The sequence below is a fragment of the Phyllosticta citribraziliensis genome (assembly GCF_038025025.1).
Source record: "Phyllosticta citribraziliensis strain CPC 17464 chromosome Unknown J3D65scaffold_2, whole genome shotgun sequence".
NCBI classification, from domain to species: Eukaryota; Fungi; Ascomycota; class Dothideomycetes; order Botryosphaeriales; family Phyllostictaceae; genus Phyllosticta; species Phyllosticta citribraziliensis.
Window position 1 is genome coordinate 1610397 of NW_027117339.1, and position 15010 is coordinate 1625406.

The window sequence follows — 15010 nt, forward strand, 5'->3', positions numbered from 1 at the left end:
ACGAGTGGAAGACTGATGGCTGAGCACTCTCCACCACAACGAGTACGTATCTAGGAACACGGCAGTCAGCCGTCATGATCCATCCTGTCCAGCCAGCTAAGGCTAGCTTTCTGGCATTTCCAAAGGAATCCTCCAAGCAACGACGTCAACCAACCAGCTGTGGCTAAACCACCACGCATCTCGCTCCCCCCGTCGTCGTCATCGTCAGCATCCATCCCGCGCAGACATGTCGTTCGGCGCCCCTGCTGAAACTCAAAAAATCCTAGCCCGCCAACGTCAACAACGTCAACTGTCCCGGCGACGGTCCGTCTGACCACATCACTCACTCTCCTAGCTGCTAGACCCGCTTGCGTGCTAAGCCCAGCCCAGCCCATCCCATCCCGCCCTGCATGAACACCCACTCTTGCAGTCAAGCAGGCAGCCGTGGGATCCGGAGGGAAGGGCAGCGAAAGAGTAGGGAAAAGAAAAAGAAGACGGCGACCCGCATCCTTGGGGTGCTGTGCAGGTTGTTCAGCTTTGCTTGCCTGCTCTCGTCTGCTTGCTCCGCGGGGGACAGCGACCATCACCAGCGCTGATGAGTGGACCAGGCCGGGCTGGCGTGGGCGCTTCACCAAATGACCAGTCATCACCATTTGGCCACCACCATGGGGTCGCCGTTGGACAGGCGACAGGAGCGAGCGAGCAGGCCAGGCCAGGCACGGACGAGTGAGAGTGAGAGAGAGGAAGCGCGCAGGCAGCCACATGGCTGCTGCGCCGCGGAACAATTCGCACGCCCACCATATCAGACCACATCACAGGTGAGCGAGCGAACAGACGACGAGAAGCAACGAAGCGGAAAAATTAACAACGCTGTGTCTGTGCTTTGCTTTGCCTCGTCAGCCCGCGTCGTAGCTAGACAGTAGGTATCCGTGTGTACATACCAAGTGAGTGCCCGGCACGCAGGGGGGAGGCCTGCTGCCAACATGTCCGTCGGACACGGACGCGGACATGAGCGAGCTCGAGCTCGAGCGCGAACGCATCCAGCATGGAATAGAATGTTGTGAGACGGCCTTCATCATTCATATTGGCAACATCGTGACGCGAAATTCCAGGCGCGCCCGGGGACGTTGCTGCTGCCGTTCCGCAGCCGTTGTGTTGGGGGCGCAGCTTTTTTGGGTACTCGGGGCGAAGTCAGCGAGCGAGCTGCGCACCGGAGGCACGCGGGGACGCTCGTTCTCCGTCTGCCCGTCTGCCCGTCTGCCCATCCCGTCCGGGGCCGCGCGTGGTCATGGAGGAAGCATGCCTTCTTTGGCAGGTCGCTGGGTCTGGAAATTGCGACCGACGACGCTGTGCATGTCGATGCTGGTTCCCAAAGAGAAGAAGTAGAGCGGGCGAAGATGCAGCCACCTGTCGTGGCACTTTGAAAGGATCGACGTGCATTTCAGCGCCGGGCTCGCACAAAGACTCGGCTTTTGGGACAGCTGTATTCGTCATGTCCGAGGCGCTTTGCTCTCCCATTAGATTTTGGGTAATTCAATGAAGCCTTCAAGGTGTTATCCTCGATTTACTACTACCAACTACTAATACCACGTCCCGACGCGACAACAATTACATGCAAGCACGTATCCAAGACTGCATCTCCCCTTTCCAAAACAAATCACCAACCAGCGGCAACTCCTCTTCCTCAATTCCACCCACCAGCTCTTACCCCCGCACCTGCCCGCCGGCCGGCCAGAAAGATATTGCGGATCAAGGAAAGATGGGGGAGAAGGAGAGGATTAATTCCATGCAAACCCGCTTTGCAGGATGCATAGCCAATCAAAAAGCTTGAAAACACAGACGCAGAAAGTCAATTCCCGTCTTTCATCGTCCCCGCATTCTGCATCCATCACCCGCACTCTATGCTTTCACCTTGACCAACAACTCTCCCTGATTCATGTTTTGTACTCCCAAGGAAACCAAATGAGTGTAGCAACAATGTGAAGGAAGGGTGAAGCGGGGAATACCACCGTAATTGACTCTGTAAGCACGCTTTAACTGCTTGATGTCTATAGACAAGGAAGAAGAACAGGCCACGACGGGGCTCAAGGAGAGGAAATGACCATGACGGAGAAGCCGCTGCCAAATACAAGGAAAACGCGCTCTATAGACCGCGATTAATGGCCCGCAGGGCGATGCACTGGCGTTGCAAACCCCGGCGGCCGAACAATATGCAAATTATGGAGTCTGAGGGGCAGCGGAAGACTTGCAAAAGGAAACGAGGTTCAAGTTCGAGAGATGAAGGGGAAAATGAAAAATTTGGATGGCATCCTGGACCAAACTCCTTCCCGCGAAATAAACGTGTGCCTTGGAGGAAGAAAAAGTGCAATCATCCACCTCATTTTTGGTTCAATCACCTCTCAATCCTTCCCATGATGCCTCGATTAAAAACCACCCGAGATATGCAGAAAGACTTGAGGAGAGAACCAATGGGGAGCCAGACGGGCAGATTTGAAAGGACCAGTGAAGTGCAACCATGAACCTGATGCTCTGGTATCAAACAACTCGAAAACAACGAAGGAAAATCGGATTTTGAAAGCGCTTCAATCCGCGGGGCCGGTCACGTACGGCCTGAAATCGCGGACCCAAAACATCGACTTTCGAAACGTAGAAAGAAGAGGGGTGCGTGTCGTTCAACGGGGTGGAAATCGTTCGCGTCATCTCGTTAGCAGGGTATTGGTAGTTGCTCACTCGTCAGCGGAGATGGTCAGCTCGGGCAGCTGATGATTCTCCTTGCCCTTGGCTCTAGAAGCCCACTTCCTCTGTTTCGGAGCTCCCCAACCCTCGTCGTCATCCTCGGTCGGGACCCTGGCCGGTTTCGGCTTCACCCGAATGGTCAGGCGCTCGGGAGAAGAGTGTTGAACGCTCGCCTGCTGCACCGTTGCAGGCTGAACCGTGGTTTGGGACATGACTGTGGAACTACCGTCATGGATCTGCTGGGACACGGGTCTGTAGCGTGCAGACTTGCCTATATTGCTGCGCTCCGAAGGCGCAAGAGATGGAGCATACGCGTTGGCCGCGAGATGGGACCCGAAGCGTTGGCCCATGGAGCTCATGTTCATGGTAGACGTGCGTCCCGAGGGGTTGAAAACGCTGTTTGGACGCGGACCGTTGCCGGGCATCGACATGGTGCGCTGGCCTTGATTAGGAGTCAGGAAGTTGGACTGGGGCATTTGAGGGGACATCTGGGGCATCATTCCGGGCTGCATCATGGGCTGTTGCATCATGGGCTGAGGCATCATGCTGGCTTGCTGCTGCTGCAACATGCTTTGCATCTGCTGCTGCAAGTTGGCCATTTGCTGCATCTGCTGCATCTGGATTTGCATCTGCTGAATGCCCATGCCCATGGGAGGCATGAGCATCTGTTGCTGAGCAAGCATCTGCTGCTGAGGGAGCATTTGCTGCTGAGGCATAAAGGCCATGGGCTGCGCTGGTGGTGGTACCATGCCTGACATTTGCGCCTGCGGCTGGGGGATCCGCTGGCCGAAGTGAGGGTTGCCGTATATTTTGGTGGCGCCTCCACGTCGGGCTTCCTTTTCCTTCTCGGCGTCGGCAATCATGTTGACAAGGGTGGGTTGGGCATTGCCGCTGTTGGAACCGCCATATGTGGATCCAGGGCCCATGGCGCCAAAGGCCATCGATTCACGAATGGGGCCATTTGAGGATCCAGGTCCAATGGCTCCAAAGCCGAGCGATTCACGAGCAGGTTGCTGAACGAGGTTGGCTCCGTAATATGGCTCCTGAGGAACATCGGCCGGGAGGTTCCTGGCAAAGGGAGGGAGGGAGCCCCGGTGGTCACCATCCATGGCTGACCCGGGACGGAAACCTTGGGCGGAAGACGACCGCAAGTTGGAATGAGAACCGGCATGCGACAAGCGATTTCCGAGCTTGGGAAAGTTGTGCTCTTTGAGAATTCCGAGCGGAATGTCGTCCGAATCATCTTCGACATTGTCGAATGCGGCCGAAGCGTGGTAGCCAAGAAGTTCGGACGAGCTAAGGCTGCTTCGGTTCAGGCCCGGCCGCTCTCCGCTCAGGGGACGATTCATGCCACCGGTTGTCTTTTTCATCATTTCGCGGTGGGCATTCATCTTTTCTTGCTGCTCTTGCCGAATCTTCCTCATCTCTTCCATCTTCCTACGCTCTTCCTCCTCCTGGTCATCGTCAATGTACTCGTCCGGTTCCGATTCAGACTCGTCGCTCGGGGGCTCCCGCATGTGCTGTCGCTTGAGTCGTGCAAATTCGGCCTGCGTCATGCGAGGCTTTGGTTTGTTTTCTTCGAACCGAACGCCCGACTTTGCGTTTGGAGGCGTCGTCGACTTGTTCCACGACGTTCTTTCGAAAAGCGGCTGCTCTTCCTCGTTCTGAGCTCTGGCACGAGGAGTTGAGTCGTCCATGAATTCCGGCGAAGGCGGAGAGGGGGCCTGATGCTGGTGGATGCTCGACTCGCCCGAGGAGAACGATGGAGATTTGGTCGAGACATCGGATGAGTGCGGCTCATCAACGATCTGGTTCCGTTTCGTTGTCTGCGCCGCGTGGGCTCGTTCAAGCTCACGGGATTCACGGCTTTTTCTAAAGGAATCTCGCACCATACGAGCGTCTTCGTCCTCGAAGGTCTTGGGTCGCTTGGCGAGGCCATTGGAACCAAACTTGCGTTCGTGAACAGGGCTCGTGGAAGTCGCGCGAGGCTGAGGCGGGGGTGGGGGCTCGCTTGCAGGAATTGGCGGAATGGTGTCTACCCGCGGGGGTGTTGGGATTGCAGGAGAGCAAGACATGAGGGCGTCATTGGAGTCTTGACTATGCCATGAGTAGGGAGACCCAGGCATTTCTGGCCTCTTGACGACGCGCACCGGCGACGAAGGGGTAGGTGGTACTCCAGGAATGAGAGCCTTGGGCGGAGGCGGCAGCGCCGAGTCAGAACCCTAGTCGCCGGGTTAGTCATCGTGGAGCAGCAAAGGTTGGCACGATCAACTTACGGATCTCACAGAGAGCGGTGCCGGAGGCAAGGCAAAGGCAGAGTCTTCCAACGGTGCACTCCTCCGGTCGTTACCGAAAGATCCAAACAGGTCGGAGAGTTCGTTGCCAAAGTCAGCCTTGGGCAGGTCCTCTAGCCTGGGAGGATGCGCCGTGCTAGCGGAGCTGCTGGCTGTCAAAGCACGGTCTCTGCCGCTCATTGGGTCAGGCATCGGGTCAGGTTCAAATCTGGGTTGGTCCAACTTCAAGTCCTTGTGTGACTTTTTCTTGCCAAACGGAAGGCGGGTGAAACTGGTAAAGGATGAGGTACGGGCCCCATCACCAGGAGTGGGAACCTTTTTAGTGAAGAGATTTTCCTCCTCAATGTCGGTCGAGGACGGCAGGGTGGAGCTGGAGCTGTAGCGTTGCGATGAGCCCGTATCGTAGAAGCGAGAGGAATTGCCAGCACTGCTGCCATTGCTGCCCCTGGGGAGTATTTAGACCACGTCCGAGCGTTACACGAGCATCTAGACTTACCGGTTGCCTATGTTTCGGATACCGTCGTCATAGGACGGTTGGCGCGTGTGTTGGACCGGGGAGACGATTGGCCGCGGCTCAAAAGAACTCACGGGGCGCGCAGCGACAGTTCGCCTGACAGTAAACGAAGCACTGCCAGAATCCTGCACCTCGTTTCGGGCCATGACCCTAAAAGAAGACGTACCCGACGGCTTTTCGAGGAGATCTTCGACGGCGTTGCCAGCGGATTTGCGGCGTTGAAACGCCTTGGGCACAAAGTTTGGCATGGCTGCGACTCTGAACGAGTGGTGTGTATCTCTTTCGAAATTGAAGCAGAGAGCCTCAAGCCGAACGGACTATGGATGTGGGTCGCCGGGTCAGATTTGCATCGAAACCGCTCAATGGTGCCCGAAAGTATTGTGGGGTATGATTGAGGAGCGACCGAATAATGGTGAGGGTTGGCAGGGCGGGTGGAGGAGAGGGGGGCGTCGAAGGGTCGAGTGGTCGAGTCAAAAAAGAGTGGCGCGACACGACTGTACGCAAAACAGGCCGGTTAGCGGATTGGTTGTTTCGAGCCGCAGAATGAAGAGTAGAAGAAGCGACAGAGCGAGCCCGGGGGCGCGGCTAGGGGCGAGTCGAGTATGATGAGGGCGAAGCAGGGACTCGGGCGTTCCTGAGGCGTCGACGGACGATTCGAAGAGGTGGTGGAAAGGTGGGAGCGAGGGCGAAGCAGCGTGTGGAGGGCTGCTTGGTGGAGAGTCGAGGTGAAGCGTTGGAGTCGAGGAGGATTGGGTTGAGGGAGGTGGTGGGAAGCTGGGCGGACGTCGTTGGAGGCCCTAGACGGGCGGCGGTTCTCCTAGACGGGGCCGGGGTGCCCGGGGAAGGGAGAAGAAGCAACCCTGAAGACGACTGACCTTTTTTGGAAGACGGGAGACAGGGCCCTGGGGGGCAATGTGGCGGGGCGTCGGGAGGGTGAAAACGAAGGACGACTTTGACGAGTCTTGACGAGCGATGGAGTAGCGAGAGCAGACGAGAAAAGGCGGCTCTATGGATGTCGCAACGGGAGGTGGTGGTTTGGGACCAGGCCAGTGCCGGGTCAGGAGTTTGGCGGCGTCACGTCGCCTAATACGAGGCCGGCAGCGCTAGGTAAGGTAAGCAGCCTAAGGAACGAGGAGCATGAAAAGGCCTGCGTCAGGGATCCCTCAGCCGGTCGTTATTTTAGAAGTCAGATGGCGGCCGGGCAGCATGCGATGTGCAGCGCCGCGTCGATCTTGAATTGGCTGCCTACCTAACGTACTCTGACTGACTGACTGCCCACAGACAGAGACAGTGACAAGTCCCTTGCAGTTGGCAGCACGCATCCAGAGTTGAAGGACGAACCACAGGACGAAGACAGCGGCGACAGAGACGACGGGTTTCGGTCGACGTCTGCAAGCAGCGCCATGGACAGGGAGCGTTGGATCCCCCCTGTGCAGGACCTGGTCAGCGTCTAGCGTCTAGCGGAGGGCGGTGCGGTGGCTGCCAAGGGCAGGGGTGACTACAGTAGGTGCCTGCCCTGCCCTGCCTTGGACTGAGTGCCCGAGCCGTGTTAGGTTCCACCTGGGGCCCACCGCACCCACCGCACCCACTCGCTCACGGCCACGGCCACGGCCACGGCCACCTCACGACCACCTCACGACCACCTCACTACCAAAACAAGACCACTTCACGCCCACGCCCACTTCACGGCCACAGCGCATCGCACCGCACCGCACCGCACCGCACCGCACCGCCGCCCCGCCCCGCAGCGAGACCTGACGGACGGACGGCTCCTTAGGCCTTGATGGACGGCCATTGGCATTGGGTCAGTGGGCACCAACAATAACAACAACACGCACACACCCGCCACTCCCTTCCCTCCATCTGATGTCCCCCGACGCCACACTCCAGCCCCATTCTCGCTCCCGTCCGTCAACACCACCACCCATCCATCCCAAGCACCTCCTGCATCGCGCATCGCGCATCGCGTCGCGTCGCATCGCATCGCATCGCATCTGGACACCTCCTAACCAACTGTACAAATATCCTGCGACACCCCCTCCTCGCTCACCCGGCCAGCCTGCCGCGAGCAGCGACCGCCCGTCCGCCCCATTCTCGAACCGGTCGAATACACCATCTGTACTAGCTACAATGCCTTTTTCTTTGTCGCCGTAGGCTGTTTTCGTTTCGGCTCTGCGCCGGGCCCCCTCTTCGCTCTAGCTTCACCACTACCAACCCTCACCGCACTTCTGCTGTCTCTCTCTGCTCACGTCTCTTGCAAGACCAACTTTGTTACCCCACACGCCCTTGGGGATCATGCACGATGCGGCCCGGGCCTCTGGCTGTACATCGTCAAAGGGCCCAGAGCGCCTGCCATCAAATCATCACTCGCTCTCCTTGTGACACCCTTCCATCTTTCCACGCCCCACCCACTGTCTGCAACCCGCCCCTCTCTCGCTCTTCTGCCTGCACTGTAGCCTCGACCCTCAAAGCGGTCCGACCTGCTTCCCCATGTCCCCCGCCCATCCCGAAAGACTTCGACCGCCGTGTAGGACAACACGCACTCGAAACCTAGCGCCCGTGTGTGTACAGCGTCGTCTTGTGTCACTTTGCAAGCCGTGGCTTTGGTCCCGAAAGGGTCCAGTATGCCAGTACTTTGTCGGGCACCCGTTGCACCCGGCTCCTCCTCGCCATGCCATTGTGCCATCATACATGGCCTGCCTTGCGCCCCGCTCTCTCATCACAGTAGCTGCCGTAGATTGTCAAAGGCTGATGCTGTCTCAGAAGAGCCTTCAAACTTTTCTTTTTGGCGCGACCTGGCTGGCTGGTCCATCACCTGATGGTAACCCCTACGCGTCCTTGGTGTAATGTGTATTCCCTCGATGCCTCCTCTTCCAGACCCATCAGTCAGCAGAACCATGACGAGTCCCGCATCAACTTTCTCTTCTCGTCGGGACGCAGTGTCTGCCGATGACGTCTCAACACGAGCTCCTGGACCACGGAAAACCTCCCACGCGCAATCCTGTGCAAGTCCTCAGAGCTGATTCCGACTTGGCATGGGGGGGGGGGGGGGGGGGGGGGGGTTTCAGGATTCGTCAACACAGCCAGTTCCGCGCTCATGGCCGAGGCGTCGTCGTCGTCGGCGTCGTCGTCGTCGATGTCGGCACGGCCGTCTGTCCCAGCAACACCTAGTTTCAAATCCCAGGACCAATCGCCGAGCTACCCTAACGGCCGTGTCCACATCTGCAAGTCCAACAGGCGCGCGCGCGCGCCGCCTTCGCCGACGTCGACTTTGCGTAATATGTCATTTTGGAGCGTCTTGATCCTTCGTCAGAACTTTGACCCCCCAGGGTCGCTGGTCCCTGCGCTTGCATCACGTCCCCTGGGAAACAAAAGAGCGTAAGCGCACGCTTGCTACAGACACTAGGTGGTCAGCACAAGACTAAAAATCTCAAACCTCTTGCTTGCTTGGCGGGGACATGACGAACACGTCTAGAAACTCTGCGTCGTCGGAAGCAAAAAAGGCGTTAATTTGATTGCCCTCCTCCGACTGTGTCCCACAGGAGTCGACATTGGGCTTCTGCTGCATCGCTTCTGAGACCGGGAAGCGCGACCACGACCAGCGCACTGCCGGCATGCCCGCAGTCCACGCGCCGCAATAGTCATGCCTTTAGGCTCACAAACGTGAATCAACAAAGCCCCCAGGGCCTCGTGCGCTTCGTCCTCAATCCACCGTTTCCAATCCAGGTGGCTCCATCCATCCACTGCCTTTTTCGCCGCCAAGTCCACCTCGACGGCCCAACTCCAGCTCTGCCAATTCTTTCTTTGCTAGACAATATGGTTGTTTTCCGTCGGCAGCGGCGGGCGCCGCGGCGTCATCATGCGAAGTTGGGACTACTACTCGGCTCTCAGGCAGTCGACACTTTCGATGATCGCAAACGGGCATGACACCCACAAATCTCGTATTCCCAGCCACCGTCCTGCCACTTGCGGCTCTTGCCATACCCATTGGGAGCCGCCGCCGCTTGGCTATCCTCAACTGCGCACAAATTTTCGTAAATGCGAGGCGAAAAGGGAAAACGTAGACGAGCAGCCTGATGAAGAATCGACACAAGCGACTTGCATGGCGGCGCTTCCGTGCTGCTCGACTCTCTTGACGACAAAAAACATTGGTTTGCATGTGTGTGGGCGCCGTGGCCGTCGCCGCCGCCGCCGCCGCCGCCAACTCCACTAGAAACGGTACCGTCACTGGGCGCGCAAGCTAGCGGCTAGCCTGAAGGAAGTACCATCAGCAGACAAGGCCGAGAGCAATGAACGAACGACAAGAAAACGAAATAATTACCCGCCTATAAGCCATGAGTAGAGCAAGCGTGTCTCTGTAGTTCGCGCGGGATCAGCTACTCCCAGCCGGCCACATAGCCCGGCAACGACGACGACAAGAACGCCTTCGCCGCCGCCGCCGCCGCCGACCAACGAACAAGTCTCTTCGGCCGGCACGCTCCCGTCGCTGTTTCTGCTTTCTTGTTTGAGATTTTTGGTTTTGTTTCGCCTTGTAGCCCTCCCTCCCCTCGCTTGCCGCGGGCACTACTTTGGTCCGTGATACAGAAACAGGAGCCGGGCCAAAAGAGACGAGACAAGACAAGCCGGGCTGAGCTGGGTAATTATGCGTTGTTTGCCCAGGTCAGGTCCGGTCGGGTTCGGTTGGGTTTCTGAGTGCCTGCCTGTCTGCCCGCGTACTAGGAGCAGACGGCGGCGGTTTGCGTGAGACGCTGAATAGTACTTGGCAGGCACCATGAATGCGAATGCCTTTTTAACTGCTGATTGTGTTCAAAATTGGGTATCATGGTCTGATTAGCGATGCGCTGATCGGTCGAGAACGGTGGTCGGTTTTTGGGCTTTCTAAAAGCGATGGCGAATTGACCATGGTGTTTTGACCAGGGGGATATCAAGACGTGTTGAAGCAAAGTACCTAACAGTCCTGGACCTGACCTAACCTCACCAAACCAGCTGACCCGTCTAAGTATCCAGCCAGCCAACCCTGACCAGAGCAGAAGCGGGCACTGTAAAGTCAGGCCATCGCGACTTGACCTCAAGCCCGGCCGGCGGGCTCCAAGGGGTGCTTCAAACGTTGGGTCGAACGAGATAAACGACCAACGACGACGGATGACAATGATGATTGTTTCTTGTTCCGGTTCCGCTCGTCGCGGCGTGGGTTGGCTGGCTGGCTCCGTCTTGGTCGAGTCTTGGTCGGTACATGTAGTCAATTGAAGCGTTTGAAAATGCATGTGGCTAGACGCCTGCTTTTTATTAGAGCAGGCCATGTGCAGACAGTCATGAAGCCATCTTGTCTAGCGGCTTGAGTAATCAACCATTGGCGCGATGGGTGTGGTGGTTGATCGTTTGGTCGCCCACTGTGGACCACGTGTGTGCGCGTCATGCCGCTGAGACCTGGGTGTGCCTTGGGACCGTTCACATGGTGCCTGGTGATTCTTCTAGCGTGTGTCGTGTGTGTAGACGACTGAGGAGAGCGCATGAATAGACGGCCTAGACAAGCAAGTGAGTCGTGGACGGGACCCAGGGGAGACGATATTTTTGACCAGCGCCACGTACATACCATTTTAGTACGCAACATAAGACTCAGAAGCTGTACGTCCGCTCTGCTTTGTCTCTCAACTGATGCCTTTGCATTTCTCGGCCACAGTTTCCACGTCCTACGAAGTTTTGCGCCCAGCCTTTGCCATGTGCGAGGTTGCAACTGGACCGCCTGATTGGTCAGTAGGGCGCTATTGCAATCTTAAGCACAGTGAACAAATAGACAAGGATTCGGTAGGGAGACGAGAGTGTGTCCGGAAAGGATACAGGGTGGGCATTGCGAGGAGTCGGCGTGGCCTCGTCGTCGAAAGATGAATGAGTCGATGAGGCAAGAGTCGGCAAGTTCGGCCGGGGAAGTGTCGACCTGGAGACGTAGCTGGAATCTGGAGCGCTCTGGATCTGAGCACCACTACCTGCTTCGCGGATTCCTTTTGTTCCATCGTAATCGAGTCCACATTCTGAGCACCACGCAACGCATCTTCCCCTTCCTCATAGCTAAAGCTGGCTGGCTGCAGTGGCTTTAGTCTGTCTGTTCAAAGTCGTATATTCCTTACGGTACTTGCGACTTCAATTTCGTGCTGGTAGAATGCGATGTCGTGATTCCTGGCAGAGTCCTATCCAAGCTCTTGGTCCCTAGTGCTCATCATATTCTGTCAAAGGTACAATGGCTGCCTGTATGGAATGCTCTTGTCGCCTGCTCGGTGCTGGTTGAAGAAACGAGGAGCATTTGCTCCCTTCGTAGACGAAAGAAGTGCAACTTTGATGTGAAATCGAATACTCAAGCCTGAGGCTGGTTGTTAGCAGCAGTCTGCAAGATCGGGAGCCCGTCTTGACTCAGTTCGCCCTCCGCTCCGAGGGGAAACAAGTGCTCGTGATTCTTCGAAAAAGAGAGGTTTGACGGTTTCAAAGACGGGGTTCCGGCGAGACAAATTCAGTAGCGGTCAAAACCCCCATTCCAGATATAGGGAGTGCTCAAGGGCTGCGCTCGAACCGTGCATCGCTGGAGTCTTTTGGCAGCCGGAAAACTTGGATCTTCATTGAAATTTTCTTTACTCAAAGCCTTTTCCCGTTCGAGTCCTTGATAATCGAGTCGATGTTGACGTATCAAATGGGTAATCGGACTGCTCTCGTGCATGTGGAACTTCCATGTGCTCTGCATCGCTTGGCTGGAGAATTGCTGTCGTTGTAAACACGACAAGCAGGAGCTTGGAGCCTTTCAATTGCCTCGATGAAACGGCAAAGCAGTGATTGTGATGATGAAGTTCCGTAGATGGTAGCTTGTTGCAACGAGCCTTTAAGTCAAATTACTTCAAGGCTCCGGAGGCTCATACTGGCGCCTTCGCCCACCGCTTGAGTCTACCCATTTCCACCTAGTGATCCGCAGAAATGTACATGACTGCAAAGCATCAGCTCATCGTGTTCTGCACGTGGTGGAAGGAAGGGTTACCGTTGTTTCCTCTTACGAAAGCGTCCCCATAATTCCTGCGCAGCTTGCCATTCACAAACTCCTTTGTTTGCTCCAAAGCAATGTTCATGTAGCCATCGACGGATTGAAGTTCGCCTAGAAAGGAATCAGCAATCTGCAGAGCGCTGGTTTCCTTCGAAACCAACTCAAATGCCGCACCCTTGTAGACAACGCCAGAGTTCAACTTGACGGTAACGGGAGCGCCGATGATCTCGCTCAGGAAACCCGACGGATCCTTGGCCTCTGCTGCACCGTTCTCCATTTTGTGTAAGCGTGTAGATGAGAGATGGATGAGTTTTGAGGACGGTATGAAGGTGGTTGTTCCGGAGGAGTTCGTTTGGATTGGCCCGAGCGCGACCGCTCGTGACTGCGCGCGTCCTTCGGCTGAAGCGTCGCGCGGCTGCCGATCACCTTTCCTCTAGCAACCCTTCCTCGACATCCACAACACCCATTTTGTGACCGCCGTCTCCAAGGCTCGGATATATCATAGCCGCGCTCAGAGGCCAAAAGACGACAAGTACCGGCCGTCACCGATTCCATTGTTGAGGTCCACCACTATCGATAGTTTCTAAAAGCAGACATGCCGGACAGCGACACGCCGCCAGACAGCATCGCGCGAAAACCGAGGCGACAGTTCTTCAAAAAGCCCTCATGGCAGGTGAAAAAGGATGACGACGATCCGACGTCGTTGTTCGACGGCTCAAAGCAGACGTACTCTGCCATACGGGCCGAGGAGGAGCGCAAGCGAAAAGAAGAGGAGGAGCGCAGGCGAAAAGAAGAAGAGCGCAAGCGGCAACGAGAATTAGAGGAGCGCAAGAACGAGGAGCATCAGAACAAGGAGTGTGAAGAGCGCCGGCAGGACAAGCGTCGAAAGATCAGTCGCGATTCTGAGGACGCTGGCCTCGATGACTTTCGAGCTTCGGTCACAACGGAAGGCTACATGGCGTCGGTTACCAACAGTCGACAAACACACTTACCTGCATGCTGACTGGGACTAGTGGTAAAAGCGAATCACCCTCGGACGACAAGAAGCCCGCTGCGCTCTCGTCTTCACCTCCAACAAAGCGTTCGTCCACATCGCTCTCGTCCCGGTATGAAGAATTTACAAAACGGTCGGAATCTATAAAGCCGGAGGCTCTAGCCCAAGAAAGCGCGCAAGTTCGAGAAGGGAAACGTGCCAACAAGGACACGATAGTCATCGATTTGGACGATTCAGACACAGCAGAAGATGCTAGCCTGGGCGGGACAAAAGAGGACATTCCGGCAAAGCCCGTCGATCCGGACGATGACATTGACGAGTCTGACCTCGAAATCCGAGAAATGATACGCCAATCAAGGCGCAAGAAAAGACTGGCCGAGGAGCAGAGGGCCCGGGCAACACCCCCAGCTGCAAGTGGACTCGAGCGTCAAGGGTCAGCGTCGTCTCTGGGCTTAGGCACGCCACAATCGCCCAGTCAACCTGACCCACCAGTGCAACTCTTCATCCAACCGAGGATACCCAACACGAAACCTCTCTTAGTCACGCGTCGGCTTTCTCAACGTCTCCAGGAAGTTCGCGAAGCGTGGTGCCGAATTCAGGAGTTCGATGAGGAAATGACGCGAACAGTATTCCTTACATATCGAGGAATCCAACTCTATGATGTTAACACGCTCAAAAGCCTGGGTCTCTCTTTGAATTCTGAAGGGCAGCTTGTGAATAAATACCTCAAGCACTCGGATCCGGAAGAGGATGCCAACAAAATCGCCTTGATAGCGACAACAAAGGAGATCCATGAGGCAGAAAAAGAAGAGAGCAGACGAATGACAGAGCGGCATCCAACACCTGAACCGGAGCCCGAGCCTGAAGAGAAGAGAATCAAGGTTGTGATCAAAACGAAGGACCAAGAGGACTGCAAATTCATTGTCAAGCTTGTAAGTGCTTCTTTGCGGCTACTAATGCGGGACAGGGCTTGCCTGGTACTAACAACGAATAGTCGACCGAATTTGGAAAAATGGCAAAGTCTGCCATGAATAGGATGAAGCTGACAACACATTTGAGCCCATATTTGTGCTTTGATGGAGAGCGCCTCGACCCCGACGGCACCATGGCGGACCTTGACGACTTCGAGGACGAGGAAGCAATTGACATGTTTTTTGAGTGATGATAGCTCATTGAATTGCCGAACCGTCCTCTGTAGGCTGGCTGCCGAGTGATGCAACGGTACATTTTCACACTAGCGTCACGTATGATATTGGGCGTGGTTCAGATTCGAATTTGATTCCAAAGATATCCAAGTTGAGTGGCTTGCTAGGCGTTGGTCTCTTGTTAGCCTTTGACAGCCGCCAAAAAAATTACAGACAAACGATAAGATACAACTGGAACATCGTCAAGAAAAGTGCAGAATGCGAATAAAGTACATGTAGTGTTCATGGTGACGGAATAGTACTAGCGCAATGCGGGGGATAAGCTTG

General features: G+C 56.0%; 5 protein-coding genes across 5 annotated transcripts; 1 reads left to right on the forward strand and 4 right to left on the reverse strand.

Annotated features, from left to right (window-relative positions):
- Positions 1–65: 65 nt before the first annotated feature.
- On the reverse strand, positions 66–743 carry J3D65DRAFT_600252 (uncharacterized protein; the record flags this gene model as incomplete). The annotated part of the gene is made up of 1 exon (XM_066797957.1): positions 66–743. The coding sequence occupies one exon, from the start codon at positions 741–743 to the stop codon at positions 66–68; it is 678 nt and encodes a 225-aa protein (XP_066658803.1).
- Positions 744–2705: 1962 nt separating this feature from the next.
- J3D65DRAFT_664877 (uncharacterized protein) lies at positions 2706–5771 on the reverse strand (the record flags this gene model as incomplete). The annotated part of the gene is made up of 3 exons (XM_066802790.1): positions 2706–4937; positions 4992–5454; positions 5506–5771. The coding sequence occupies 3 exons, from the start codon at positions 5769–5771 to the stop codon at positions 2706–2708; spliced, it is 2961 nt and encodes a 986-aa protein (XP_066658804.1).
- Positions 5772–8769: 2998 nt separating this feature from the next.
- Positions 8770–9787, reverse strand: J3D65DRAFT_614051 (uncharacterized protein). Its single transcript, XM_066799169.1, has one exon. It carries the CDS (start codon positions 9680–9682, stop codon positions 9227–9229), a length of 456 nt encoding a protein of 151 aa, XP_066658805.1. The 5' UTR covers positions 9683–9787; the 3' UTR covers positions 8770–9226.
- Positions 9788–12464: 2677 nt separating this feature from the next.
- J3D65DRAFT_664878 (U6 snRNA-associated Sm-like protein LSm6) lies at positions 12465–12821 on the reverse strand (the record flags this gene model as incomplete). The annotated part of the gene is made up of 3 exons (XM_066802791.1): positions 12465–12490; positions 12542–12655; positions 12719–12821. The coding sequence occupies 3 exons, from the start codon at positions 12819–12821 to the stop codon at positions 12465–12467; spliced, it is 243 nt and encodes an 80-aa protein (XP_066658806.1).
- Positions 12822–12990: 169 nt separating this feature from the next.
- On the forward strand, positions 12991–14948 carry J3D65DRAFT_614054 (uncharacterized protein). Its single transcript, XM_066799170.1, has 3 exons — positions 12991–13504; positions 13558–14470; positions 14533–14948. Exons 1-3 carry the CDS (start codon positions 13140–13142, stop codon positions 14698–14700), a joined length of 1446 nt encoding a protein of 481 aa, XP_066658807.1. The 5' UTR covers positions 12991–13139; the 3' UTR covers positions 14701–14948.
- The last annotated feature ends 62 nt before the right edge of the window (positions 14949–15010 follow it).

Coding starts and splice junctions, on each gene's coding strand:
- J3D65DRAFT_614051 (XM_066799169.1), bottom strand. CDS start 9,682: ATGCAAACCAATGTTTTTTGTCGTCAAGAGAGTCGAGCAGCACGGAAG.
- J3D65DRAFT_614054 (XM_066799170.1), top strand. CDS start 13,140: ATGCCGGACAGCGACACGCCGCCAGACAGCATCGCGCGAAAACCGAGG. Junction 13,505..13,557: donor ACAACGGAAGGCTACATGGC/GTCGGTTACCAA, acceptor GACTGGGACTAG/TGGTAAAAGCGAATCACCCT. Junction 14,471..14,532: donor GCAAATTCATTGTCAAGCTT/GTAAGTGCTTCT, acceptor AACAACGAATAG/TCGACCGAATTTGGAAAAAT.